General features: G+C 42.7%; 1 protein-coding gene across 4 annotated transcripts; it reads right to left on the bottom strand.

The window, feature by feature from the left end:
* Window positions 1–27: 27 nt before the first annotated feature.
* On the bottom strand, window positions 28–27934 carry esyt2b (extended synaptotagmin-like protein 2b). Of its 4 annotated transcripts, none has more exons than XM_019876069.1 (23): window positions 27242–27934; window positions 22091–22132; window positions 21716–21850; window positions 21413–21489; window positions 21193–21265; window positions 20182–20271; window positions 16496–16551; window positions 13161–13281; window positions 12588–12764; window positions 12422–12504; window positions 12121–12169; window positions 10914–11003; window positions 10753–10848; window positions 9836–9937; window positions 7145–7222; window positions 6023–6109; window positions 5788–5937; window positions 2489–2871; window positions 2114–2212; window positions 1684–1815; window positions 1442–1547; window positions 1285–1334; window positions 28–897 (listed from the first exon to the last, which is right to left on the bottom strand). In XM_019876069.1, exons 1-23 carry the CDS (start codon window positions 27644–27646, stop codon window positions 837–839), a joined length of 2742 nt encoding a protein of 913 aa, XP_019731628.1. In that variant the 5' UTR covers window positions 27647–27934; the 3' UTR covers window positions 28–836. The 4 variants fall into 4 exon arrangements, with proteins under 4 accessions (XP_019731628.1, XP_019731629.1, XP_019731631.1 ...); XM_019876070.1 differs by lacking the exon at window positions 9836–9937 and adding an exon at window positions 8198–8254 and having other exon boundaries at window positions 27242–27933; XM_019876072.1 differs by having other exon boundaries at window positions 27126–27353.
* Between the last annotated feature and the right edge of the window lie 21 nt (window positions 27935–27955).

Here is a 27955-nt window from a genome sequence, read left to right as displayed (position 1 = left end):
TTTTTTCTCAAAAAATAAATCACACCATTTTCACAAAGGAACCATTTATTCATCAAAAAGCCACACGTCATCCGAAATCAATAACTTTGAGAAGGCAAGAATTACACGGCGGTGAGGTTTTTAATTTTTTTTAAGGCACGGGATAGATTAAAAAGCTCCAACAAGCACAAACAGTTAAAACTGCATCGCAAAAATAACCCCCAAAACAACAACATATACAAAGCTTCATTTTCTTGGAAGCCCTGCAACAACGCCACCCCAAAAAAGAAAACAAAACAAAACAAAAAACACACGTGAACAGTTGTCTCTTGTCTGGTTTCTTGGCTCACATCTGGTCTGAATACCCAACAAACCCTAAATTCAAGTATATATATTTTTTTCTACATCATTTGCAGCCCTATAAAATGCCCACAAAAGGTTCTTGCCGTGGAGACCATGCATGTCCGAAACAATATTGCACAAAGTCCACCTAAAAAAATACACAAAGCATTCAGTTTGATGTGCATTCCATAGATGAAATCAAAATAAATATATACAGTACATGACAAAAGTCAAAACATCCACTGCAGGACAAAATACAAACAACTGCCCACTTACGGGCTCATTCCGCTGCTTTGGTAAGAATTTTGTCTTTTTTTTTTTTTTTTTTTTTTTAATGCCCTGCTAAGTTATGTACGAGCAACACCACAGACAGCGACAAGACCTTTCATTAAGTTAACAATATGTTACAATATTTGGATGCACCGACCAGAGTCAGAAAGTGAAAATGCATGCTGAAATGATTCTATATGACAAAAATGTACAGTACAGAAATAAAATGGTTACAATTAGGGTCACTATGTAAATGTGTCTTGGATGCTCCTTTGTGAAGACGAACCATCTTCGCTCAGCTCATACCTACAAGATAAAAATGATCATTTGTTCTCCTGATTTTGACAAGAAAACAAAATTGTTGTCATGCAAACATTTTATTTGCTATCAAATCCTGTATGTGCTTTAAAGAGGGTGCTTTGACCCAAAATGAAATATAACACATAAAAATGCATTCAAAAATAGATTTTTTTTTTTACAAAATTTAATTCACATCACTTTTTTTAATACCACTTAATATTTTTCCTGTACTATTTTTTGTTGTTGTTTTTGTTGAATGTTTTGTTGTAGGCTTACCTTTCTAATGTGTATATGTGGTGTTTCGACAGTAAAACTGACATTGCCCATTAACAAATCATACAAGATCAAATAATAAAATGCAATTTTAAAATATACAACTCAATGCAATTTTACCATTGCGTCCATCCTTTCGCTATATCTTCTCCACTCAAATCGACCAGCACCTACAATTGTACAAGGTTAAGTTTTACATTGCAGACTGGAAATTATTCAAATTCCTACTCGAAAAAATAAACAGACACACACATACAAGAGAGGAAATGTGCATTACTTTTCCCAATAGGCCTTTGTGTTTGGACAAGATGTTTCCGCCATTCTTTACAGCGACGTCCAGAGTTCTCCTGTGGAGCTCCACGATTGACACGCTGAATTCAAATCTGCAAGTACGCATACAAACGCGTTTGCACTACACGAACAACATCGAGGCACAAATGTATTGCACTTTCAATCTCCCCAAAACAAACTGGTGTAAACAAGCTAATGCGCCACATGGTTCTGATATGCGAAACTCACGTCTGATCGTAAACAGGGTTGAGGCTCTTTTTCACGGTGGCCGTCTTCCTCCTGCCCGTGCGGCTCTTGTCAGGCAGCAGGTAGAGGCGGATAAAGGGGTCCGAGGCATCTTTTGAGAAGGCTATCAAATTTCTAGGAAAACACACACCAGACAAAAGCTGTGTTTTGTGATGTGTCCATAGGCCACATACACAGAGTTTAGTGTATGAAGTGCTGCGTCCACGATTGAAAATGTGCAACCTTGTGTGAAAGTGTGACATCCAGTAAAAGCTCCACGCCGAGTTTTGTGGGCTTATGGGCTCACCAGTTATCATTGTGTGAACGATAAATTATTAGCGGATGCCACACCCAATGAGAGGAACAAATGGGACGTACTTAGAAAATGTATACAGTCAAATGTTAAGCATTTTCTGTCACTTTGCAAGCTTACCGACACGCGTGAACCACCACGATGAGCTTGTTGCGTTGGGCGCTATGTCGAACGGTCAGGTGGACCTCACCCAGGGGGAATTGGCTCGGGGTCGAGCCACTGTAAGCACATCAGACATTCAGTCAGTCAATCAGACCACAGCCAAGGCCTTCATCTAGTGTGCATATAACCACTTCTGCATCTATAAAACAAATGTTTTCGGTCTATGACAAAAATGAATAAATTGGGCTCAACTGATGCATAAACCTGCTCGTGGAAAATGTCAACGGTGGAGGTAATAACCGCGTTGAAATAAAGTCAAGAGAGTTGTTGGCAATATAGCAAAAGGTCAATAAACAGGAAATTGAACCATAAATTATCGATGAGTGATTTTACTTGTGCAGCTGTCGAAGCCTCTGTTGAAGCTCCAGGGTGGCGAAAGGCAGCGAGATGTCCGAGGCCAGGCTGGGCGTGGACTCGTTGTGGGCTAGGTGCTTCTGGGAGGCCGAGATACCGACGCATATGCTGGAGACACTGCGCAGCGGGCTGGAGGCGTACGGCTCGCCGTCCCGGTGATGCAGCGTAAAAGAGGAGGCATGTGCGGGCGGGGGCGGAAGAGGAGGCGGGGTGAGTAAAAGAGGGGGCGCGGTGGGCGAATGAGGCGGCGGCGAGTCGGAGGTGGACGCTCTGGTCGAGGCGGCCGGTTGTGGTAAGCTGGACTTTCGGATCCGGACTGAAGAAGGTTGGTCTGACGAGACCTGCTTCTCCAGTGATAGGACCTAATGCAGAGATAATGACACATGAGAGTATTGAGTCATTCAATATGAAATAGATTGTTTTACACTCATGAAAGGGCAATTTCATGACTCCCAACAATGCATTTCAATATATTTCTTTTGGTCTCATGTGTAATTATGCGGTGGAAAGGCCGGGAGCAGTACAATGACTCATTCCTTCAAACAGCACTACTGTTCATGTTGCTAATAGTGAAAAACGCAAGTCACCGTCAAACCTCATCCAAAACGTGTAGAATTAACTGTATTAGTAGTTTGAACCACAAATACATCACCAATTATGATCCCAAAACAGTTGAATTAGTCATTTTAAATTGATCTTACGACATTAGCCTTACGTAGACTTTTTAATAGCCACTCAACGGAGCAGAAGACTCTTCGTAGCTTTTAGCTCTGCCCTGCCATAAAAATCTTGATCTCTCAGTCACTTCAACACACTTCCTGGACACCAAATACTACTTTCCTATTCAGTCATGGATTTGGTGCCTTTACACTATTGTGGCATCTTAGGTCAGTGGTCCCCAAGCAACGGGCCGTGGACCAGTACCGGTCCGTGGGTGATTTGGTGCCGGGCCGCACAGAAATAATAAAGAACTTACATTACTTCCGTTTTATTTATTTCTGAAAGATGTTTTATTTTGAAAAATTACCGGATTCTCTGTTACATCTGTCTGCAGTGTTTCACTCTTGACGCAGGTCAAGGCACGCTTCTCAATCACGTGATAGGTAACCGCTAAAATGAAACCCAGAAGCGAGCAAAATGATTACAAAACAAACATCTTTGGAAAGGGGAAAAGGCCCAGCCAGGAGACAGAAGAGGAGCCGACGACTTTCAAGAAAAAGAAGGCTACATTTAATAGACAGTATCACGGTCTCTCGATGCCATCGACAAAATTTTCTCGATGAGAAGAGCAGGCAGTGGGAAGCCTACTTGCCCCTCGGAAGAAATATTATGGTATTTTTAAGAAGGTTGCAATGACAAACTGTGAATTAATTGTCATTATGTTTTTGTTCAGGAATGTTAAAAAAATCCATAAAATGTCACAAAATGATCTTCACAGCGCTGCCTTCATGTGTAACTGCTGATTTTTCGAGGGAAATAAGAACAGAAATCACGGATTTGGCTGATCGACGCCATTAAAGAGACATAAGCCACGGACTCAAGGCTGTCTTAAATTCTTGGGCAGCCTGCTACCAAAACAACATCTGCTATCTCGACCTTCCCCTGATGAAAGTATGCACGGAAGCTAGTCCCCCACCATCACCCCCTCCTTCATACACTCCCTTGTATCACCGTCTTCATTGTTTATGTCTTGTGACCTGTTGTAACTGTCATATGCTTGTGCAGGAATTTTTTTGCCTAACTCAAATTATCCTCAAAATGAGGATAGTTCGAGCGTGTTTTTTTTTTCTCCCCCTCTCCCTCCCTTGAGGTTTCTTTCTGACTTCCGGGTTGAGTGAACGCTGGCGCGTTTTGGCTGCCGCTGCTCAACCCGTATTGTTTTGTGTTTTTTGTTATTGTAAAGTGTCCTTGGGTGTCTTGAAAGGCGCTTATAAATAAAATGTATTGTTATTATTACTTACAATACGGATTTATTACAAAGGGAGATTCCCATGCACCAAGCACACATTGCAATATATGCCGGGATGGTGAGTTGTATTTTTCATACACTTTGTATCTTATTTTGAAGGCACATTTAAACATTACCATTGAGCGTTGCGGCCAGATAGGACTTTCCTCGTGTCATGATTCGGGTTTATTATTATGTTTAGAAAATACCACACTTTTCATGCAGGTCATATCATATTATTTTGTTGTATTTATCCGCCTTCAGGCCGGTCCCTGAAAATATTGTCTGACATTAAACTGGTCCGTGGGGCAAAAAAGGTTGGGGACCGCTGTCTTAGGGCATTAAAGAAAGAGCACAGAAACAGTGAATAGGTCAATTTTTCAGCAAATAAGTGTCAAGATTTTAATTACCGGTAATTTGGCGGAAGCAGATGGCAAAATAAAGGCAAAAAATCTCAACGGACTTTTGATAGTATAAATTCATGGTGACTTGGATTAAAATAGGGAACAGGCCATTCTTTTCCCATCCTTCAGATAGTATGCACTGTATGTACTCAAGCCCCTCAAGAGCAAGAAAAAGGACCCTGACAGTCATGATTTATTGTTTTGAAGTATGAAGACAAAAAAACCTGCTATGTTCATGTGGCGAGGCCAGGCAAACTATGACCCGTGGGTAAGATACATTCCCCGCAAGAGTTCGAAAAACAAATTGAAGCCGCAAGCAACAACGAACAAGGGACCTCACCCCCTTCCCCCCTTTTTATCACCAAACCCCCAAATGCTAATTCAACTTTGACATTATGCTCGAGGTAACCCGAAATTGACCAAAATTCCCTCAAAAACAGTGGCGGTTTTTGGTATGTGCGATATGTGTGGCTGCGCAGGACGGCATTTCCGCCCCCTAAACAGTACATGAATTGGTTTTCTGTTGGCATCGTGAAAGGTAAATCATTTGCAATCACCTGTGAAGGATTTTGAATTAACATGACAGTGAGTGGTTATAAATGTTAAAGGAGTATCACATCTTCGAGGTTAAAAGAGGACATAAAAGGGTTAGGGTTAACCTAAAATGGCCACTCCAAAACAAAATGGCAGACATTCTATGTATTTTCAGGGATGGGTTCTACAAACTTATTTGTTGTTCTACTTGTGACAGACATGGCTACCTATTTTCACGTTGCTAAATAACAGTGGGCAGGCTACGTGGCTGTATTTTCAAAATATGTCGACATGCATATTAAAGTTCTCAAAATGCCGCTCCCTCCACCCTCACAGTCTTGTTTTAGAGACTATAGTTGGTTTCAAATGTACGTGTACTGGACCAGTTTTACCCGCAAGGCCATTTTAAATCTGATGCTGGAGCTGGGACCGGAGTTCTTGAGCGGGAAGCATTGCGTCAGCGTCATGTCCTCTTCGGCCAGAAGGCCGCTCAGAGGTACGGTCAGATTACCCAAGGTGCACTTGCTCTTGTCGTCTTTCACCTGCGCAGGGAATCAGGGAGACGACATCAGAGAATTTCATTCAAAAGTTGGTGCAAAGGTATAAAACCCCAAATCTGTCTCATACCTCCACCTCTAGCTCCTGCCTCCTGGGATTGTGGACCAGAAATGAGAAGGAATCCTCCCATAAAGGCTCCTTGGTCTTGTAGCGGACCTTTCAGAACAGGCAGGAAGTTTTTTTTCTTCAAAAGTGCAGCGAATGAGAGTGCTGATGTAGAGTTGTCACAGTTAATTAGAAAAGCTTCATTAAAACTTTATCAGGTGAATCTGCACAATCTAAGTAGATCCACACTTTGAAAACTGCCTTCACAATAATAACAACTCAGACAAGAAATTTGTTAACTAGAACATTTTGTAAGTTGAGACGCGTTTTCCATGTAAATGCCCTAATCCGTTCCTAGGCCCCCCAAAATTCAGACATAAATGTTTTCGAAAACATAAAAATGCATCAAAATATACAAAATATACTGGCGTTTTGTAAAGAACTGATCCAAGGAAGTTTGCTTTTGTCGGCTTTTAACAATCCTTCGAAAATGTCCAAGGCAAACCTGAGCATAGCGAGCGATCGCCCAACTGATGAACACTTTTTCTGGGTGAATCACATTTACGTAAAACCATCGGACAAAGACACATGCGGTGGAGGTCCCTCTTAGCCAATAGAACGCTAGGATGATGCTCGGTAACAGCCAATGACAGAGCAACTATAAGTATGTTGTGTCCAGGAAACTCTGAGCTGCAAATAGCAGCCCATCCTGTATTTTTACCTTTCTTATCTTGAAATGTATTTCGTAACAAGAGGCAATAATTTCCTGTTGAGGCGTTTCGTAACTTGAACATTTTGTATGAAGAGACGTTCGTAAGTAGAGGTACCATTGTGTAATGAAACACTCAACATGCAGACTGGCTAACAGTTGATAGCCAGACGCTAACCTGAGTTTACAATAGCCAACTCTAAACTCTCATTCGCTGACTCCCACGTCACTCACCAGGCCTGGCCCCACCTTATAAATCCACACAACCTCGCAGATATTACAGGGTGGAAAGTGAAGACATCAAGCGGGCATGGCGTAAAACACATTTTTTTGTTTCGGTCATCAATTGGATCAACGATGCCGCCCGAGCTGTTGCAAAACTCCAACATGCGCTCGAGCATACATACATAAAACATAATCAAGGAGGCGAGACCCACCTTGCTCTCTTGCGTCTTGTGCCCGACGGTTAATTGGACAAAAGGGCTCGGCTCGCTGCTGCTGCTCTTCTTTGCCGACTATGAGAAGAGAGGAAATCGATATCGAGACGTTCATGCTGCAAATCTGCGATTGTATTTCTTACGAATAACCACCCGCCATTACACATGCAAGACGACAGTCCCCTATTTTCATGCAAGATCTGAGAGGTTTCCCATAAATAATAGATGCTCAACCAGCCCTACGCATTATATATTCTACCTTATCTTACTGTAAATGATAATGCACAAAAAGCTAAGGGACATACTGCTGTGGAGTTAAGTAATGGCGTTAACCCTATACAGGTCATAATTCAAAAATACTGGGCAACACAATGAAAAATGTAGAATTTATTTAAAAATATTGAGTTGAATATTTTCAAACATTTTGATTTGATTTTATTGAAAAATATTAATACCATTAAAAACATTTTTCAATACAGTCTTTAAACGTTTAGAACGTAAAACTATGCAGGATTGTAATGTACAATTTTTAAGGCTGAATTTTTAAAAAATAATAATTTGGAAAATATACACAGCGCATATGCACAATAATTTTGGGGAAAATATTTGGATATGAAGTAACATGTTTTCAAGTTGATCAGTTTCTTTTAAAATATATAATTCATCATGTCTCGCTTCATTATAAAAATTAAGATGTTTAACCGGTCAATATTTGCACTCTCACAAAATATTCCCTTCAATATTTGGCCATTGAAATTCTTTTGACAATCCATTCCATTTCAAATTCTTTAAGAGGACAATCACGATGTTGTGACAATCCTATTCTTGAAGATACCTGAAGAAAATACTGATCACTGCCAAACCAAGGATCAAAGCGTTACAATTTAGTGTGGTGAGTCAACTAAATTGAAAACAATGCAAACAAAAGTTGCGTGCTAACCACGCGAGTGCGTAAAACTACGAAAGCATGCAAGATGACATCACGCATGCATATCACAACTCCTCAACACAGTGCAGCAGCGCGCGGGCCCCGCGGTGTCATGTCCACGTTACCTTCAAGACCTTAAAGACCTGCTTCAACCCGTCACAGGTGAAATCGGACAGGTTGTTCTTTTCGAGCCAAAGAGGAAGAGATGAGCGATATGAATCGTGGGGGCAGTACCGGGGGGGGCCGTTTTTAGACAAGCTTGTCTTTCTGACAGCCAGTCTAACGACGTGTCCACTGGCTCTTTCCTGTTATAAATCAGCCTTGACAAGTAATACAGTCATAAAATAAAAAAATATAACAGGGATCCTTCATTGAAAGTCAAAGCACAACGTCCGCATTGTGACACTAACTATAGCTAATTCTATTCTGCACTTCCAATGTTTCAGTCTGGCAACATGAGGATCCAAGCAGTTGGCATGTCTGTCTCTGAGTCAAAGCGAGAGTTCCAATCTCGGCTGCGGCTTTCATTGCACATTCCAAAAATAGGAATGTAAAGGTGATTATAAAAGTTTGCTTCTTGGACTCCCTCTAGTGGCACCCGAAAGAATCATGGCTCGTCACGATTCAGATTTAACTTTTAAATTCAATATACTTGCATGTTGTCATGTGTACGTGATGGTAGTGGACACGCAAAAAAATGCAGGGAGGCAGGAGAACCAGGGCGTACTGAACAAAAATGTCTTAAAAAAAGGGGTACAGTGGACAAACTAAATCCATACATCCAGCCATCCATCCATTTTTTGATCCACTTTATCCTCACAAGCATCACAAGGGGTGCTGGAGCCCAGCCCAGCCGTCTTCGGGCAGTTGGCGGGGGACACCCTGAACCGGTTGCCAGCCAATCGCAGGGCACACAGAGATGAACAACCTTCCGCGCTCACACTCACACCTAGGGACAATTTGTGAGTGTTCAATCAGCCTTCCATGCATGTTTTTGGAATGTGGGAGGAAATCGGAGTATCCGGAGAAAACCCACGCAGGCCCGGGGAGAACATGCAAACTCCACACAGGGAGGATCGAACCTACGACCTCTGCGCTGTGAGGTCTACGCGCTAACCACTTGACGCCCAAACTAAATCTAAAACACAAATGAAGTCCTGAAAAAACCCAATGAACCAAAGTAACAAGTGTTTTTTTTTCTTCTTCTTTTTTCTCTGTAAAAAAAAAAAAACTTTTTAGGTTGCACTTTGTACAAAAAGTTTATTCATCACTGAATAAGAAAGAAGCCAGCCCGGTGATCCAGTGGTTAGCGCGGCGACCTCACAGTGCAGAGGTTTGATTCCAGCTCCGGCCTCCCTGTGTGGAGTTTGCATGTTCGCACCGGGCCTGCGTGGGTTTTCTCCGGGTACTCTGGTTTCCTCCCACATTCCAAAAAACATGCATGGCAGGCTGATTGAACACTCTGAATTGTCCCTAGGTGTGAGTGTGAGCATGGATGGTTATTCGTCTATGTGTGCCCTGCGATTGGCTGGCAACCAGTTCAGGGTGTCCCCCGCCAACTGCCCGAGGACGCCTGGGATAGGCTCCATCATGCCCCGTGACCCTTGTGAGGATAAAGCAGAAAATGGATGGATGAATGGATTCTCACTCTTCTTGTTATTTTACCATCAGTATTAATGCCGACTGTTTATGGTCACTCCAAGCCAACCGGTTAGTCAGCAGGCCGTGCCTCCAAAACACAACCGACATGCTCAACCACTCACGCCGATGGTGCGATACTGCGAGCTGTTGCTCTCGCAAAACACCAGGCCAGATGCTCGCCTCTCGCTTAAATTACCGCAACCTAAGCTGCCGCTGAAGATGCTCTTGGGAGGGAGGAGAGGAGGAAAGGCAATGAGGATGAAGAGGTTTGACTTCAAAAAAATATATACAAATTCAGTTGGGATAAAAAGTCTACACACCCTTGTTCAAATGCCAGGCTTTTGTCATGCAAAAAGGTAATATCATTTCAATTTTTTTTTCATGACCTATAACCTGTATAATTCTATAAATAAAATATCCAAACAACTGAGACAATGTGGTTGCACAACTGTGCACACCCTACTTTTAACTGAGGATCCCATTGGTAATTACTGTTGAATGGGAATCAACACGCAGCTCACCACCATTTAAAGTGGCTCCCGTTAACCCCAAATTAGGCTCAAGTGATCTTGCAGTAATTTGTGGCACGAAATTCAATTTGTATTATTTTTCTCCTCTGTGGTTTACCACTGAAATTAAAAAAAAAAAAAAGAAAAAAAAACCTATAAAATATGCCCGAATGTGACTGTTCACCATTTATGGTTGATTTGGGATTTTTGTTTTTTTTTAAACGGTGCTCAAGCATTTCAAATGCTGGCTCAGCGAGAAGGAAACAAAAATTTGATCTTCAATCTGTTTTGAAAGGGTCGCCTTGAAGCAAAAGTACATCCAGACGATTAAGATGCCGATAGTCAAAAAACGGGAGAGGGGATTGCGTCACGAGGGTTCACGTGGAGTTCAGTCGTCATGGAAACCAAAGAACACAACCAGCAAACTCTAGAGGAAACTTAAGCCTTGTGGTAACACTAACCCATGCCTTGTATTTGAACAAGTGGGCATCGTCTACTCAACTGGTGTGTTTATGTATGACTTTTCTTACCGGCAGGTTCTTCGCCGAATCCAAATAGACGACCAGCAGTGCCGACGACAGGCCGTCATTGGCCAGGCTCCTATCTGCTCGCACGCTGCGCAGCACCTGATCGATCCGAGACAAGGCCGGATCAAACGTTGAGAAATGAACGGCCCCAGATGGTCACGTACCTGCTCCAACTTCTCCGACGTGGATAGCAGAGACAGCCACTCCAGTTTCAAGTGGAGCTTCCCGGTTGGCGCCTCCTCGAGGTCGAACCACTGCCGAGGCACAAAAACATCTTTGGGATCAAACAAGTCGTTTGACTTCACAAACACATTCAGCCAAGACTCTCCGTCACTCCCGCTAACAACCCAGGCTAAACTTAACTCCTACCCAAAATTCAAAGAATCTCTCAGAGGGTCTCTCTCAAAATGTCTTGGTCCGGATGAATCTTTTGAAGCATTGCGGAAAGCACAAAAATAATCAAGCCACAGCTTTGAACAGAAACGATGCAGCAACACACACTACTCGGAGGAATATATTCTTTATCCTCTGCAAAAAATGATAAATATTCTTGCAGCTAATTGGGCTGTTGTGAGCGTCTTTTTCATGGATGTCTTTTATGTAGTATTTAGTGGTGGTCAATTTACCTAAACGGGTGATGCATAACCTGTTTCATTCTTTACATTCTATTTTATAATAGAAAAGGAACCGAAGCCCAGAACATTCCCAGAGATATTTTTCCAATATTTCAAAAATCTGCATTTTCTTACGAGAGGATCACTTGTACTTCTTGGTATGTGTAGTTCTTGGAGCACAAATATCCCACCCCAAAGATTTCTGGAAAGACCTCTCAAGAGGATTATCCTCAAGCAGGGTCTTCTTTTGGCCTTGATAACCTACACTGGAACTAAATTTAGACAATAGTTCCGGCAATCCAAACGTATAAAAAAAAAGTCCTAGTTCAGAAGGGTACGATTAGCCGCGCTACATCAAGTGCGGTTAATGTCCGAAATAAATTGAGCGTTTTCTTTCACAATTCAACTTAGCCATTTCTGCCAGAACTCAGCTCAGGCATTTTTCATTGTGATGGTTCCAGGCTAAACAGTGGAGTCAAAAAAAAAAAAAAAAGCAGACTGTAGGTGGATTTAGCTGCCTCTGCTCCATTATTCCCTCTGGTCTATTCAAAGCTGACTGGCTGTCCATTAATGCTCACTCAACAAACAGACAAACACACACACACACACACACACACACACACACACACACACACACACACGAGCGGGGTATCTCGACACATTTGCTGATGTTGTGAAACTGATCCTGAAAAGATATCAAAGCGCATGGAGTGAAACTGAAAGGAGGGGAAGAAGGAAACCAAAAGCAGACGCTCACCTCGTCCACCTTCTGTTCTTTGTGGAGTTCAGTCATATCGATCAACAGACTGCGGGAGACCAAAAAAAAAAAAAAAAGAGAAGTTATCAAGTGTCTTCAGTCAGTCTTCATTTTGGTTTGAAAGGGCCACTTTACAGTTCGTTTGGTTATTTCCACAACAGATTTTGCTATCAAATCTTAAGCATGTACACCAGACAAATGGATGATGAAAATTTGACAGAAAATCAGTTTTTGCCACTGGCCGCAGCACGCCAGCGATAATTGACAAACGTGATGACGTGATAAACGAGACGAAACGCACCTTCCCAGGAAATCATCTTTGTCGGGATCCTCGTCGAACAACTCGATCTCGAGATGCTGACCCGAGTGCTCGTAAACCAAAGCCTGACGAGAACAATTACTGTTTACTATCGGCAAACGGTCGACGAGCACCTTTCATAAAAAAACGCAACTCTGCAACTTGTCACCTCGTAAACTTCGTTCCATTTGGGGTGGAGGGTCTCCTTGATGGTCTTGCTCTGGAAGAGTTGATTGCCAATCTGCAGGATGCCGTATGGGTCCGACTTGCCCTTGATGAGCCCGCCCAGGAATTTATCCTTCCCCTCCAGATCCTGGGCTTCCAAAAAGTGAATCCGAAGCACTCCCTTCGAAGGTGTGATAAACACATGATAGATGAATGGAATCATTGCAACCGTGTGTCACGTTTCAAGGCTCCACTCACAATGTTTTTTTTTTTTTTAACCACAAAAACATGGCATGATTGTCAAGGAAGAAAAAAATCTCGAAAAAATCGGAAACAGACTGCTGCTAATGATCAATTCACTCATTCATTCACTCGCTACAGGGGCTCTCCACGCTTTGCTTTCTGCTTATCAAATTATAAAATCTGTGATGTTGCATTGCCGTTCACCGGCAATTCAAATTTGGAATTACAGCAAAACCAGTGATGGTCGGCCATTTATGAAAACTAGTCACCAGACTGCATAACCAAGCACCAATTCACACACAGTCCAAGGAGTCCGACGACATTCCTCCAGTACCTTCGGCATGGGGAAGCGAAGCTGGGCGAGTTCCGCGTCTCCAACCAGCGGGATGGTTATCCGGTTAGGTAAGACCAGATAGGACGAGATGATATCTTGAATCAGACTGTCAGAAAGGCCGCTGAGAGGAAAGCAATACAAACAGAAGGTCTTGCATCATTTATCAACAAGACGGGGAAGAAGCACACCCCCTGGGTTATGAATATTTTCCTCTAATCTCATTTTAGGTCGGGCACGAGGGCTCTAGCCGACAATTTTCCATCTGCAAGGGATCATAACCCTGAAAAAAAATGTCTTCAAACTGAAATGGCTGATCGGCTGTGTGTTTCACAGCATAGGTCCTATTTTCATGTTTGGTTGTCCTGTCATGATGGACATGTGTGCCAAATGACGTGTCAGTCGGGTGCAACCAAGACCTTTCAAAATCCATAGATACTGTTTTCACCAGGATACGCTTTACCAATTTTGAGGAAAAAGAAGGAACAAACTGCTCTCAACAGGGTGTCTGCGCAATGACCAAAAGTCAAATTCTTCGCAATTCAGCATCATGCATAAACTGAGTACATAATAATCAAATTTGGGAATACCATATTTTCCGCACTATAAGGCGCGCCGAAAAGCATCCGATTTTCTCAAAAGGCAACAGTGCGCCCTATAATCCGATGCGCCTATTATAAAGAGCCTATCACTCTCTTTCTATTCCCCATTGAGTTGTTTCCCTGTTAGTGTTCCTTTGCTATCTAGTGGTGATTATTGGCAGGGATCAATATATATATAACCTAAATGGCTTCTGCCCAACACTAATTGACATGTGAAGTCGCCAACACACACTGAAATAGACAACTACTTTGTGAGCTCTCTGCAGCCATGATGAAACAAAGAGAATACCAAAGGCGTTGTTGACTAATGACTAAACGAAGGAAGGAGGAGACAAGCAAGACTTCGAAGGATATTTCGCCCCTTGTGGATGTGAGCCCGCAAAGTTTGTGTGCCTTTTTGTTGAATCGATTGTCTTCATAACTTTTGTTTTTCATTTCTTGTTTTATAATGCCATTTGGATTTATATGTTTCATGTCCGTGTTTGTGACCAGTTCTAATGGCTTTGTTAAAGCTACAGCGGTCGTGAAGGCTCGATATAAATAAAGCTGTATTGTATTGTATTGTATTCCCTATCAGTCAGGACAGATTCGATGCGGCTTCGAGGGTCGCGCCATCTTAGCGGCACAGCTTGACTGCAATTAATTGCTCGCTCAAAAATGCTCTAGAGGCTATGAAAAAAAAAAGAAAAGAGCTTTGGTTCCCAGACAGTGATTGGACAATTTGCCATTCCAAGCACACTTCTAAGCAAGGGTTAATCCCTTTCAGGGATAGCGGTTACTACAGTGGACAACTTATCAGCTATTAGGTTACAGGGTGCCTGAAAGGATTAAACGTAGCCAATATGTACAACACTTTATGATGAAATCTGCTGGATGAGCAAATGCAAGAAAAAGCGCAGTCAGATCAAGCAAAGAGGGGTAGCATTAGCTGACTTCTTTTTCTTCTCTTAAAAGAGCAAACTGGTTGCTCATCCAAATACTGTATTGACCTTTAAAATGTCCCATGCCTCTGATTGATTTGATCAATAAGCAAAGGTCTAAATGTCAAACTACGTAAATGTCAACAGTTAGCCTTTACTCACAACTAAGTAACATCAGAAACACAAAGGTTTGGAATATCAATTGAGTCCATTTAGTTACAACGACCGTTTTCCGCCCATCTGTTGCCAAGGTAACGGCAGGGCAAAGGTGACTGGCAACTGGTGATTTTCTTGCGGGGTTTGTCACGAATTCCGCCTAGCAACAGCAGATCATTCTCTTGGATAAGGCTTGCAGCTATTTCATTATTTTATATATATATATATATATATATATATATATATTTTTTTTTTTTTTTTAATTTTGGATTCGTTCTGAAATTCTGTGTATATTTTGAGATTGATTATCTGTTTATTTTTTTATCATGTATTGTGTTTATTTAATTCATTTACGCCATTGAAGAAAAAAATATATGCAGAATGAAATTATTTCACTATCAAATCTCACCACAAAAAGCACCCCATGGTGGGCCATCTCCCTCTGTCAAAACAACTGGACCGCCGCGGTAATAAAGACATTGCTACGTTATTAACTGAACACGTGTTGCACAATAACATTGCGACCACGTGCGGCGCAGCCAGCTGATGCTGTCGATCTGATTTCATCACCGCGACCTCTCCTTCACCGGCCAACACCTCCTTTCACGTGACCGCCCCTCCACCACAACAACCACGCACACATACACACACACACACACACACACACACACACACACACAAGTATTGTATTGCACAAGCTACGTTGATCTTTTTAACCCTCACAAAGGACATCACAAAAGGGCAGCAAGTACTTTTGTGCCAACATGTCTCCCATTCTCAGAGATGCCAAAAGTTCTATTACCGATACTCAAAATATACCGATTTGGCTCATGCAGTTGAGTAAAAGCAACAAAAAAAAAATTAACATAAACAAACAAAAAAAAATACACTTTGATATCTGTTTTTAATTGTAGGGAGTAATTGTAAAAAAAAAATAATAATAATAAGAATAAATCAGTAAAATAAATACACATACCGGTATCTGAAAAATCTATTTAATTACAATAACTAAATATTTGTACTTTGTTACTTCCCACAACTAGCCATGAGGACAGTACAATCTATGACTCCAAAAGAAAAAGCTTATTGGAACTGCTAGGGAAAAAGAAAAAAACATTGAAGTGACATATTGTAATACCTAACAAGCATTTGTTGGTTTCTTTTTCAGATTGTTTCATATATTTAGTGTACGGCCTTCAGTGGGCTTTCTGGAGACTAAAATGGGGCCCCTGTCTCGTGGTAAAAACAAGACAGCTTCAGGTTGATGCAAGCCCAAGTTTTTAAGAGCCTTTTTACAGCAAATTTACGAAATCTCATTCAATAAATCTGACCGCAAGGAGTGGGAAATATGCGTGCAATATTCTATCCATGTAATAAGGTTAAGTAGGTTCACACCGCCTTTCTGAGAAATAAGATTCTTGAAGTTTTTTTTTTTTTTTTGTGTGTGTTTTGGACTGCAAAGGCAGGTTTTTCATTTTCCTTCCCTTAACGAGTAACTGCATTAGACTCCTTAATTGACATCCACTGATTTGCTCATTAGCTTGTAATTTCCCAACCGCAGAAGGGGAGACTCTGAGCAGCTATTATCTCACTTGAAAAAAGGGAGAAAAAAAACAAACTTTCATTTCGCTGATCTTAGGTGACAAGCAAACTGACTTACGTGAGCCCAGGAATGTCCAGTACGTTGGTTAGGCCCGTCCAGTTGACGTCGAGAAGCTGCGATAAAGAGCAGACGAGAGGGTGTTTTAATTGAATCGCACATTTCCATTCACAACTTGACTCCACACTGACCAACAAGCCCTGTGGATTTGCCGTATAATGAAAAGCGGAACGCGAATCGATAAATCAAGGCTTACGTGGATAGTTAGCTGCGACGGATCATTGACTGCATGCATTTATTATTCATGGCCACGAGTCAGATTTTTTTCAGCCCTGCTCAATTCATCGAAAAGCCATCCAAACGCAAGTGTTGATCCCAAGGTATTCGTTCGCAGGCCAGCTGGGAGACGTAGTCCCTCCAGCATGTCCCGGGTCATCTCTGGGCGGCCTCCTCCTGATGGGATGTGCCTAGAACACCTCACCAGGAAGCAGTGGCTCAACTCTTGAGTCTCTCTCGGATGACCGAGCTTCTCTAAAGCTCTAAGGGGGAGCCCGAACACCCTGCGAGAAACCGATACGGAGTCCGCATCACAGCCGATCAGCCTATCGATCTCATGCTCCATTCTGCTCTCACCTGTGAACAGGACCTTAAGGTACTCAAACTCCTCTCCGTGGCGCAGAATCTCATACCAGACCTGGAGAGGGCACTCCACCCTTTTTCTAACTGAGGACCATGGTCTCAGATTTTAGAGGTGCTGATTTTCATCCCAATCGCTTCACACTCACCTTTTTTATGAAGTCCAATATAAAGTGCTATTTTTTTGTTTGAATCACAATTTTGTTGTTGTTTTTTTGGTGGAGGAGGAGGTGGCGGCCCAGTGGTCGACTGGTTAGCGTGTCGGCCTCACAGAGGTGCAGGTTTCAATTCCCGCTGCGGCCTTCCTGTATGGAGTTTGCATGTTCTTCCCCGTGCATGCGTGGGTTTTCTCCGGGTACTCCAGTTTCCTCCCACATTCCAAAAACATGCATGGTTGTATGTCTATGTGTGCCCTGCGATTGGCTGACAACCAGTTCAGGGTGTCCCGAAGACAGCTGGGATAGGCTCCAGCACACCTCCGAAATCCTTGTGAGGATAAGCAGAGCAGAAAATGGATGGGTGGATGGAGGTTGGATTTTTGCTGTTGGCAGGCCTGCCACTGTGATGGACATTTCCATTCATTTCAATGGGGACTATTTTGAGTTCGAAATATAATGACAGAATGAATTGAAACTTGAATCTCAAGGCATCACAGCAACATCCATTCATCCATCCATTTTCTTCTTTATCCTCACAAGGGTCGCGGGGCGTGCTGGAGCCTATCCCAGCCGTCCTAGGGCAGTTGGCGGGGGACACCCTGAACTGGTTGCCAGCCAATCGCAGGGCACGCATAGACGAATAACCATCCATGCTCACACTCACACCGAGGGACAAAATGAGTGTTCAATCTGCCTGCCATGCATGTTTTTGGAATGTGGGAGGAAACTGGAGTACCCGGAGAAAACCCACGCAGGCACGGTGAGAACATGCAAACTCCACACAGGAAGGCCGGAGCCGGGATCGGACCCTGCACCTCTGCACTGTGAGGTCGACGCTCTAACCACTGGACCACCGGGCCGCATCACAGTAACACGCGTTTGCATTTCCTACTCAACTGCCATGATGTCCCGAATGAAGCATCCAGTGAGTGTTTACAACTCTGCTGCGATCTCCTTTGGCTAAAGTGTATGAGCCAGAGCCACAAGTGGGGCAGTGGGCACACATTCTCATGTGGGAACATCTGCTTAAATTATTAATAACAGCTGTAGCAGCCCTCCCTGGGGTTTCATTAACATATTGAATGCAAGGCTATGATGAGCAAAATGCAATTGATAAAGGTCCTCTAGGGTGGCGCTTGTTGAGAAGATAACACTGATGGAGACATACATACGAAATGTTGCCAATAAAGTCTTCACACTTGAACCAACTTTGCATGATTTGCTTTATGAACCCACCCTACACTCCCCATCCTCAATATCTGCTGCCACTGCAGTATCCATCTCAGGGGGCATCTATTTTGGCCAATAACACCTAACGCCCGCCCCGTCCTGTCAGATGAAATTCACATCTCAACTGCCCTCGGGCTCGCATTGCGAACAAAACACAATCAAACCAAGAAAACAGGTGAGCCGTGACATTGGCAATGCAAGCCCAAGGGGACGCGGATGTAAAAAAGCAAAAGTGGAATTCATCCTAACATCCTTTCGAATTTCAGTGAGATAAAGTCAAATATGATGTTTTGTTTGACTTTTGCGACATTTTTTCCATTTGGGTCGCTTCCTACTTCAGATGCATTTGACTGTGGAACCTCCATTCTCATATATGTTTTCCTCTATTCAGATTTATTTTACGTTATGTCAACATACACACCGATAAAATCTCTTTACAGTGGATAATGACCGCACTGATCCACGAGACCTCTTAAGGTCTGGAAATTTCTTTTGCCACTCACACCTTTTATGGCTCACTGCAAAGAAGAAGCACATGCCGCATTGCTTTTACGTGACTGACATTCCTGGGCATACAGGCGAAGAATTGATAAGAAATGCATCGTGTTGAGCAAGCTTTGGTAATTTAGTGATTCCGAGTCACAGGTGTGAGGAAAAAGCCAACTAAGTAGGGCTGCCTATTAAAAGCTTTGCTATACAGCTCCACTGGGTGCTCCCATTTGCTGTAAATCGGTCAAAAGTGTGGATTTTTATAACCCGGCGAGGTGGTTAACGGTGTGTCGGAAGAGCAAAGAGAAATTAAACTAGATCGTGGGGCTGTGAGAAATGAAAGGAACTGCAGCACAGAAGCTGCAATGAGCTCCGGGACAGTGACACAAACTTGGCCGGAATATCGTATTTCATGGCATCCAATTATGTCACATTCACTCCCCAGACACTCTATTAGGGACACCTGCGCATTCTTATTAAATGCAGAGAGTGGATCACCCCAAAAGTGGAAAGATTTGGTGTTCAACCCGAAAATGTTTGCAAGGACCTTTTAGACATTTTAAAAAACAATATTTATTAATCTTACTTCAATGTTTAAATTTTGCAATCTTAAGTATTATGTTTTATTTAAATATTACAACATATATAATTGCATTATTTAAAAAGTAATATTAATTTCTGTTTTATTATAATCAGTATTTATTATTTATTCATACAGTGGTGTTTTTTTAATTAAGAAAAATAGGACTCTACAGTGTCACACTTTATTTTAAAAAAACAATAATAATAAGATAAATAGATAAGTAGAAGGTGAAGAATAAAGCAGTTTGCACATCCTGAAAGAGAGATCTCTTCTAAGATAAATATGCTGCAGTAATATTAGTCATTCTTTGGAAGGGATAAAGAATATATGGCTGTGAGTATTGGTGATTGTCTACATGTGTTGCTTTACTGTTTGTGTTCAAACATCCGTTGCTTAAAGGACTATACGTACCGCGACATTGATGCTAGTTTCACACTCTGGAGTGGTCACTAGCCAATCATAGAGCATATATAGGAAACCTTATGGACAATTAGGAGTCTTCAATCAACTTAACACGGATGTTCTTGGAAAGTGGAAGCAATCCGGAGTGTTTGGGATTCAACCGCAGAACCTGGTAGGTGTGATGCAGATGTGTTAATCACTAACCACCCTGCTGGCCCTCTAAATACACAATAATATATCCCACTTACAGGCTTCTTGAGGAAGAAGAGAGAAAGCGCTCCGACGAGAGGCATGTCGCCCAGCAACGGCTCCATCAGCACACGCAACACGCCGTGAATCTGAGGGATTACAACAGGAACATGTTAACACACACACACACACACACACACACACACACACTCACACACACACACACACACACACACACACACACTCACACACACACACACACACACACACACACACACTCACACACACACACACACACACACACACACACACTCACACACTCCCCCTGTCGGTTGGAAACTCAATCCCGGCATCATCCTCTACCTTCTCATTCATAACATATTAAGACAATTACGGGAGATTTAAAGGTTCGTTCTTTCGAGGACGCCAGCTGCTGTCATTGACACCAGGCAAGTACAGATGCGTGTTTTTTTAATTTTTTTAATCTATTTTGGGAATTTAAAAATGTTATTAATATAATATTGCGGCATAGCGTCAATGTGGCAATCACATTGGCAACTGAAACTTCATTTCATGAACTGCGGCTACCATACTAGCATGCTAAGAGAATTGAATATATGGAAATTGAGTTCATGGTATATTATGTAGTTAAAAGTTTCTTTGAAGTCATCAAAACGTGTCATTCATTTACGACTTGGTCAAAGCTTGGTTGAAATAAGGTACCGCTATTATATCATTAGCATGAATACCACAATTTTGCTGTTAAAAATGCTATCTTCGGAGCCCAGTGTAAAAGAAATGAGCCATATTAAGATCTAATGAAGAAAATAACAAACCACTCTCTCTCTTACTGAGCCGTCTAAGCGAAATACCTCTCGTGCCCGCCATTGTGACGCTAACCTGACAACGCTGCTAATGAGCTACAGAGTCTTTGTTGGTTACATCCCAAGGTGAGAAAGACGCAAGACAAATAGATCTCGGAGGAGACACATAAAAGTCAATAGCCACCAAACACTTTCATGGACCGAAGATGACACACAGGGCATAGTTTGCTCCAAACGCATACGTACCTGAACGCTCTTGATTCCTGCTTTGCAGTAGTAGCGTTTGATGTCCACGTCGATCTCAGTGTTACCTACAAAGCTGGCAAACAAGTGAACAATATGCCATCTGTTAACGTTTCTGCCAATGGAATAAATTTGATTTGTAGTCGGGCCTAGTGAGCTTAGCTAGCCGACTCGGGCTTTTTTGTTGTCCCAAACACTGAAGTCAGCACAGTTATTTTCGTACCTGATTTGTAGGTCCATGACAATCTGTCGTCGGTCCAGGTTCTCAGAGTAAACCTTCACACCGTTGACCCTAAGAGGCTACACCGCAACACACAACTGAAACTTTCGTTTTTCATTTCTGTGACTTTGGTGTCTGTCTGGACTGCTGGCGGTAACACCGTTTGTAGGAACAGAGCCGCGTCGTCTACTTCCTCAGAGATTCAAACTCAGAACCTCTTGACGATGTGCTAACCACTAGGGCGTTTACGCCCACAGACAACTCAGCATAAATGATACAATGAATGTTGCCATTAGGGATGCTCACTTTGTCTCCGATGTCGATCCTGCTGAAGCGAAAGGTGCTGAGGTGGGCATTGGACTCCTTAACGGCAGGCTCCACCGTGTCGCGGAACAGCTTCTCCACATACTTGCAGATGTAAGGCCACATCTGCTTCACGGTCTGCCATTAAGGAGAGCAAAACTCATTGGAACAATTAGTATTCTTAAAGGCCATCACGATGTACAGTAACTGCCGCAGAACTCCTATATATTAGATAGGGGGAGGATGGGATCCCGCTGCGAATCGCACACCAAATGAAAGTTGGATCATGAATATTTATGAAAGGCTTTGGAATGTACTTTACAGGCGTGGCTTCACTCAAGCGAATAATGCAAAAAGACGGCCGCTGGCTTCTTTTACCTTGTTTAGCCACTCCACTCGCTCAACGTCCGGGAAGTGGACCTGCAAGGAAAACAGAGCAGACGAGTCCCGAAGTTGGGCTGTAAGCCTGATAAATGGTAAAATGTCTTTAAAGGTCAACGCCAAGGACAGAGACACAGACATTATATGCATCCAAGCTTGAATAAACTCATAACAAGTTCATAAAAACTTCAGCCAAACAATTTATGATAAGGTCATTAAATTTTGGCATCGAACATAACATCGAGCAAATATATCATGGCTCAGACAAAAGATTAAATTGAAAACTAAAATACAGATGATAAAAAAATACAATACTGTATTTGGATATTTTTATATTATTGTGTATTTTTCAGAGCGCAAGTTTAGATTCTCCTGAAATCTTTTTTTGAAGTCCATCCATCCATCCATTTTCTGCCGCTTATCCGGGGTCGGTTCGCGGGGGCAGCAACTTTAGCAGGGAGGCAAAGACTTCCCTTTCCCCAGCCACTTCTTCCAGCTCTTCCCGGGGAATGCCGAGGCATTCCCAGGCCAGCTGGGTGACATATCTCTCCAACATGTCCTGGGTCGTCCCAGGGGCCTCCTGCCGATGGGACATGCCTGGAACACCTCACCAGGGAGGCATCCTAAACAGATGCCCGAGCCATCTCATCTGGGTCCTCTCGACATTTTGAAGTAGTAATTATTTTATTTTTCCAATCTTCCTGAGTTTGACCTTCCATCAGCTCCTCACCATGATGTCAAAAGATTGCCAGTCAAAGGTGAAATTCAAAACGTTAATACAGGAAAAAAAAAGCAACACGGAAAAAACTAAAAGCACTGTCACTGGAAAAAAACATGAAGGGGAACTCTGAATCTAAAAAAAACCTAAAAACAAACATGGAATTGGTTGGCTGGTCTCTCGATGCCATCGACAAAATTTTCTCGATGAGAAGAGCAGGCAGTGGGAAGCCTACTTGCCCCTCGGGGACTTTTGCTGCTGGGTACACCCTAGATCCTTGGAGGAAGCGGAGAATGGTGTGCCTGTCAACACTGTCCGTTGAGGATGTGGATGACATCTACATTATCGGCCTTCCGATAACAGGTATGCTGCTGTTTGGTGTTAGCAGTTTCCTTATCTATCGCAAAATTCAACCGACGGGAGCGGCTCTATAGGAAGTGAAGAGGCTGCTGGTCTAAGAATGGCATAGTGAGGATGTCCAACACTCAAACTCAGACTGTGCTCAACCACAAACTGTTGCGGTTTTGGAGCGTCTCTGCAAGATGGTCAAGAACTTGGAGAAACTGGAATCCGTGCTCAAATATTGACAGAAATCACGGATTTGGCTGATCGACGCCACTAAAGAGACATAAGCCACGGACTCAAGGCTGTCTTAAATTCTTGGGCAGCCTGCTACCAAAACAACATCTGCTATCTCGACCTTCCCCTGATGAAAGTATGCACGGAAGCTAGTCCCCCACCATCACCCCCTCCCTCATACACTCCCTTGTATCACCGTCTTCATTGTTTATGTCTTGTGACCTGTTGTAACTGTCATATGCTTGTGCAGGAGTTTTTTGCCTAACTCAAATTATCCTCAAAATGAGGATAGTTCAAGTGTGTTTTTTTTTTCTCCCCCTCTCCCTCCCTTGTGGTTTCTTTCTGACTTCCGGGTTGACTGAACGCTGGCGCGTTTTGGCTGCCGCTGCTCAACTAGATGGCGCCAGATCTCATTGAAGCGAATGCTGAACTTGACTCCCCAGGCCAAAGTGAACCCCTGTCACGAAGAATAAAAATAAAAATAGCAGTAGCATGAAGAAGAAAAATAAAAAATAGCGGTAAGAAAGAAAAGAGAAGAAAATAATAGAAGAGATAACAGAAAAATGGAGAAACGTAGCGACAATCTGGAGAAAAGTGGGTCGAAGATCGACCAGGTTAACCGGCAGCTGAGGAGAAGTTATGATGTCATTTACATTTCAAAAACCAGAAGCCCTTCATTTACGAATGTGATTTCACTTTAGTTTACATATTTAAATGTTCGGATATTAAGATTTGAATGAGGCAAAATAACATACTTTTTCTCTCAAATATATTGTTATAATCATTTGTTTCAGATGTACTGTAATTATTTTTTGTATAAAAATTAATTTGGGGTTCAAAAAGTCTTTTTTCAAACTCGAGTCTTGAAAAAGAGGGGGTCGTCTTATAATCAGGGCCGTCTTATATTCGTGGCAATACGGTAATGCCTGTATTTTATTTTTCAATGCAATCTTATTGGTGTTTTTTTTTTTTTTTTTAGTCCTAGTCCTGTTAGTGATCAAGATATACTGCTGCTGGTGGTTTCTCTTAGCCCTGTTAAAAAAGGGAACTGACAGAATCAAATAATACTCAGAACATACGGGAAGGTCCAACCCAGAATTGGGTCAGGATCTTGGTCCGGTTCAACCAGCTGGGTTAGAGTCTGCCTCTCTAAAACCAAAGTACAAGAAAAACCCTCTGTGGAAAAGGCTGATGAAAACAAGAAATCTATGGCACAGCACCGTATATCAAAACTTGGAGACATAACATTGCGCACAAACAAACACATAAATAAACCCAGCACCGGCAGATGTAATTCAGCCCAATTGGAGTGGACACCCGCTCCTTTTTCTTTTTCGCTAAAATCCAATGTCATAAGGACAAAGGAGCAGCATGGATTCAAATCAAACCAATATCTCTGTCACAACAGCAAAAGTTCATTAATGTTAATGAGCACAAATCAAATCCATCGAGCTGCAGTCGTCAGCATTGCTGACATTCTCACACCTTTCGCCCCACTTTGACGCTTAGCCAGATCGGCTCCAGCGGTCAATGAGGTACTGGACTGATTGAACGTGAGCCATCCAGTCATTGCAATTACACAGACCACACCCTCCCCAAATGCAGCAGTGTGAGTTGTGGCGCGCAGTCAAGCAGCCAGAACATGGTGTCATTCCCACCGGAGTCCCTGCCAAAGTGCTTATACGGCGTTTATGTTATCGCGGGGATGAAACGGCGACGGGAACATGAAGAGCTACTTAGAGTGACGTATTGACTCGTCTTGTTATGAGCTCAATAGCAACAAAGCGAAAAGTGAGAAGTCAGGACAGGGTTAAGGCAGCAACAAACGTGGATGAGGAGGATGTGGATAGAATTGTGAGAGACACGAGCACCCCAAGCTGCAGCGATTGAGGTAAAAAAAAAAAAAAAAGAGGAAGCTGAACCAAGTGCGATTTTAGCAGTGCATGTGCAGGTAGAGCCACTGCAAAATGTCACCTCGTGACCCAATAAGTAGTCGCTGATGGTGGAGTGGTGCACCCGCCGGGCTTGTGTACGGGCAGCGTGGGATTGTTTCCCACTCAGTGATGGTGTGGAAGTGGGTGCGAATGATCGTTTGTCTCGACATGTGCCCTGTGACTGACTGGCGACCAGTTCAGGGTCTAGTCATTATTCTGCCCGGAGTCAGCTGGGATAGGCTCCAGCAACTCCCCGTGACCTTGTTCAGGATAAGCAGTGTTGAAAATGGATGGACCCAATAAGTTACTTTTTTATCAGGGTAACAGGAGTACGGTGCTGCACGATTTGGTACTAACTTGATAGAAAGTAAACTCATTGCCAATACCTGAATAAAAAGTGATCAAAACATATTGATATATTGACTGCTGTATGTACTGCAAGATTTATAAAACAGAGATTGTATGTGATACCGTATGAGTCGTTATCAACTTGATACCAAACATATATTGTCAATATTGCAAAAAGTGATGAAAACAGATACTGGTATACTGGTATTCTGGTATATCTGCTCTTCCTATTTTAGGTCACTTTTTAACCAAGGTAACAGATAGTGGCATGACATACTAACACATTTGGTCTGGTCAACGCCAGTATCATCGATATCGGTGGTATTGGTATCAGCAATACTGACATTGTATTTATTTTACAATTCAGACATGTCTGATCGGCTGCATCGATATCGTCCAGAATACTGTATCTAGCATTTTAAATCAAATTGGTGATCGATTATAATTAGATTATTTCCCACTCAATCAAGGACATCGTAGATCGGAAAATATCTGCAAAATAAGATATTACAGCAAACACAATCTCTTTCACTCCAGGGTTGTTCTGAGCTACCATCGTTAATAATGCAAGGTTTCTCAGCATGTACAGTCCAATTATTTCTAAATTTATAGTATTTTTTTTTATATTGTTTTGCCGGGTGTGGGTATTGGGTCTCCCCTATTTTTCCATGTATTGAATGGTTTTTTTTTTTTTTTTTTCAGGGTTTGGATGTTATTTTTTTGAATGCATTTCAATGGGTGTCAATTATTCATGAATTTTGGCTATTCATGTGCCAAATTGCGGCAAATAGCGGCGGGTCGTCTGTACAGTGTTAAATAGATGGGATAGATTGCCCCCTCTTCTGATTGGATCAATGATCAGTTGTCGTTTTATTTTTTTAATTACTGATTGGTGATTGGCTACAAAATCCTGAATGTGTAAAGCCTAATTTTCTTGGTGTCAGACAATACCAAATCATAATGCCGCGTACCCATCTGGTATTACTCTATTCAAAGCAATAAAAACAGAAAGTGTCGTAGCCGAAAATATTTTTAATCATTTTTTTATTGGGGCAAAACCAAGACCAGTATTGATGTGAGAGCAGTATCTACAATACAGGCAATGTATTTATTTGGATACCAAATCTCGCAGTATCACACATCACTACCTGATGCTACTTTGACAAAAAGTAACTCAGCAATAATAAAAGGCTAAAGTCCAAAATACCAATATCTGTTTTAGTCCTTTAAACCATATCTCTGAAAATGATTACTGTATCAGCAATACAGTACTCGGCTTGGTACTGTGTTGATACAACATCTTTGACACTACCTGTGACAGGGATAACAAAAAGTGGTTAAACCAGAGAAAGTGAGCAAACTCAATCCTAAAATAACAAGGTGTCTGGTTCAACATTGTACCCTGCCGTATTTAGCTCAGACTTGGACTATAGGTCTAACGTCACTGCCTTACGTGAGGGGGGTGAGCGTAGACAGCTGGTCCCCAGTCACAGCTTTACACCTCCAGTCAGCTGACAAGCAAAGTTATAGTCGTACAGGTGGAAAACACAGCGTTCCGGGGCATCTTACCCACGGCGGGAGGTCCGAGGTGGTAAGACCCGTCGCGAGGCTCTTCTCCTCCCGCTCCAAGAATGCCAAAGCCCGACTCAAACGGCTGCGCTTCCCTCCGGCATATCTCCTCCACCAGAAATATACCACGAGTCCGATCAACATCCAGCTGAAGCTGAACTCAAAGTAGCCCAGGGCGTAAATTGGGAAAATGAGCACAAAGGTCTTGGCGAATTGCACCCACGTCTGCGCCAGCTCTCTGGTGGCCGACACTGGGCTGTCATCGTCGGGCGTGTTCGCCGCAGAGGGGCGATGGAAGCGGGCGCCGGGCGGAGCGTGGCCGTTCTCTTTGGGCGACGCCGCAGCGCCGGTGCTGGTGCTCGCACCATGAGCTCCTCGCACGGCCGTCATGCTGTCTCTGGACATGTCTCCTTGTTTCGACGGTCTAAAACGGAAGGGAAACGCGGTGCGGTTGCTTCACATGCACGCTGTTGCTGAGCCATAACCTTCAATGGGAGCCCTTCGAAGCCATTCCTCTGGTTGCAGCGACTAAGCTGCAGAGCCTCACGGCTCCGGAGCTTACTCAGGGGTGGGAATGAACATTCCCAAAATGTGCAGTGGGGATCATGTGCTTGAACGCGTCTATTCATCCTATTCGACTCAAGTTGAGGCTCAAACAAATGGTAAAACACTACCATCTACTGGTCTTTTATAGGAAACGCATGTTATCCGAAT

This window comes from Hippocampus comes, unplaced genomic scaffold (assembly GCF_001891065.2).
Source record: "Hippocampus comes isolate QL1 unplaced genomic scaffold, H_comes_QL1_v1.1 scaffold60, whole genome shotgun sequence".
Taxonomy (NCBI): Eukaryota; Metazoa; Chordata; class Actinopteri; order Syngnathiformes; family Syngnathidae; genus Hippocampus; species Hippocampus comes.
Note: the sequence above shows the minus strand (reverse complement) of the source record. Positions and strands in the feature narration are given on the sequence as shown.

Coding starts and splice junctions, on each gene's coding strand:
- esyt2b (XM_019876069.1), bottom strand. CDS start 27,646: ATGTCCAGAGACAGCATGACGGCCGTGCGAGGAGCTCATGGTGCGAGC. Junction 2,872..5,787: donor GATTTAAAATGGCCTTGCGG/GTAAAACTGGTC, acceptor TCTCTGCATTAG/GTCCTATCACTGGAGAAGCA. Junction 1,548..1,683: donor AACCCTGTTTACGATCAGAC/GTGAGTTTCGCA, acceptor GCGTACTTGCAG/ATTTGAATTCAGCGTGTCAA.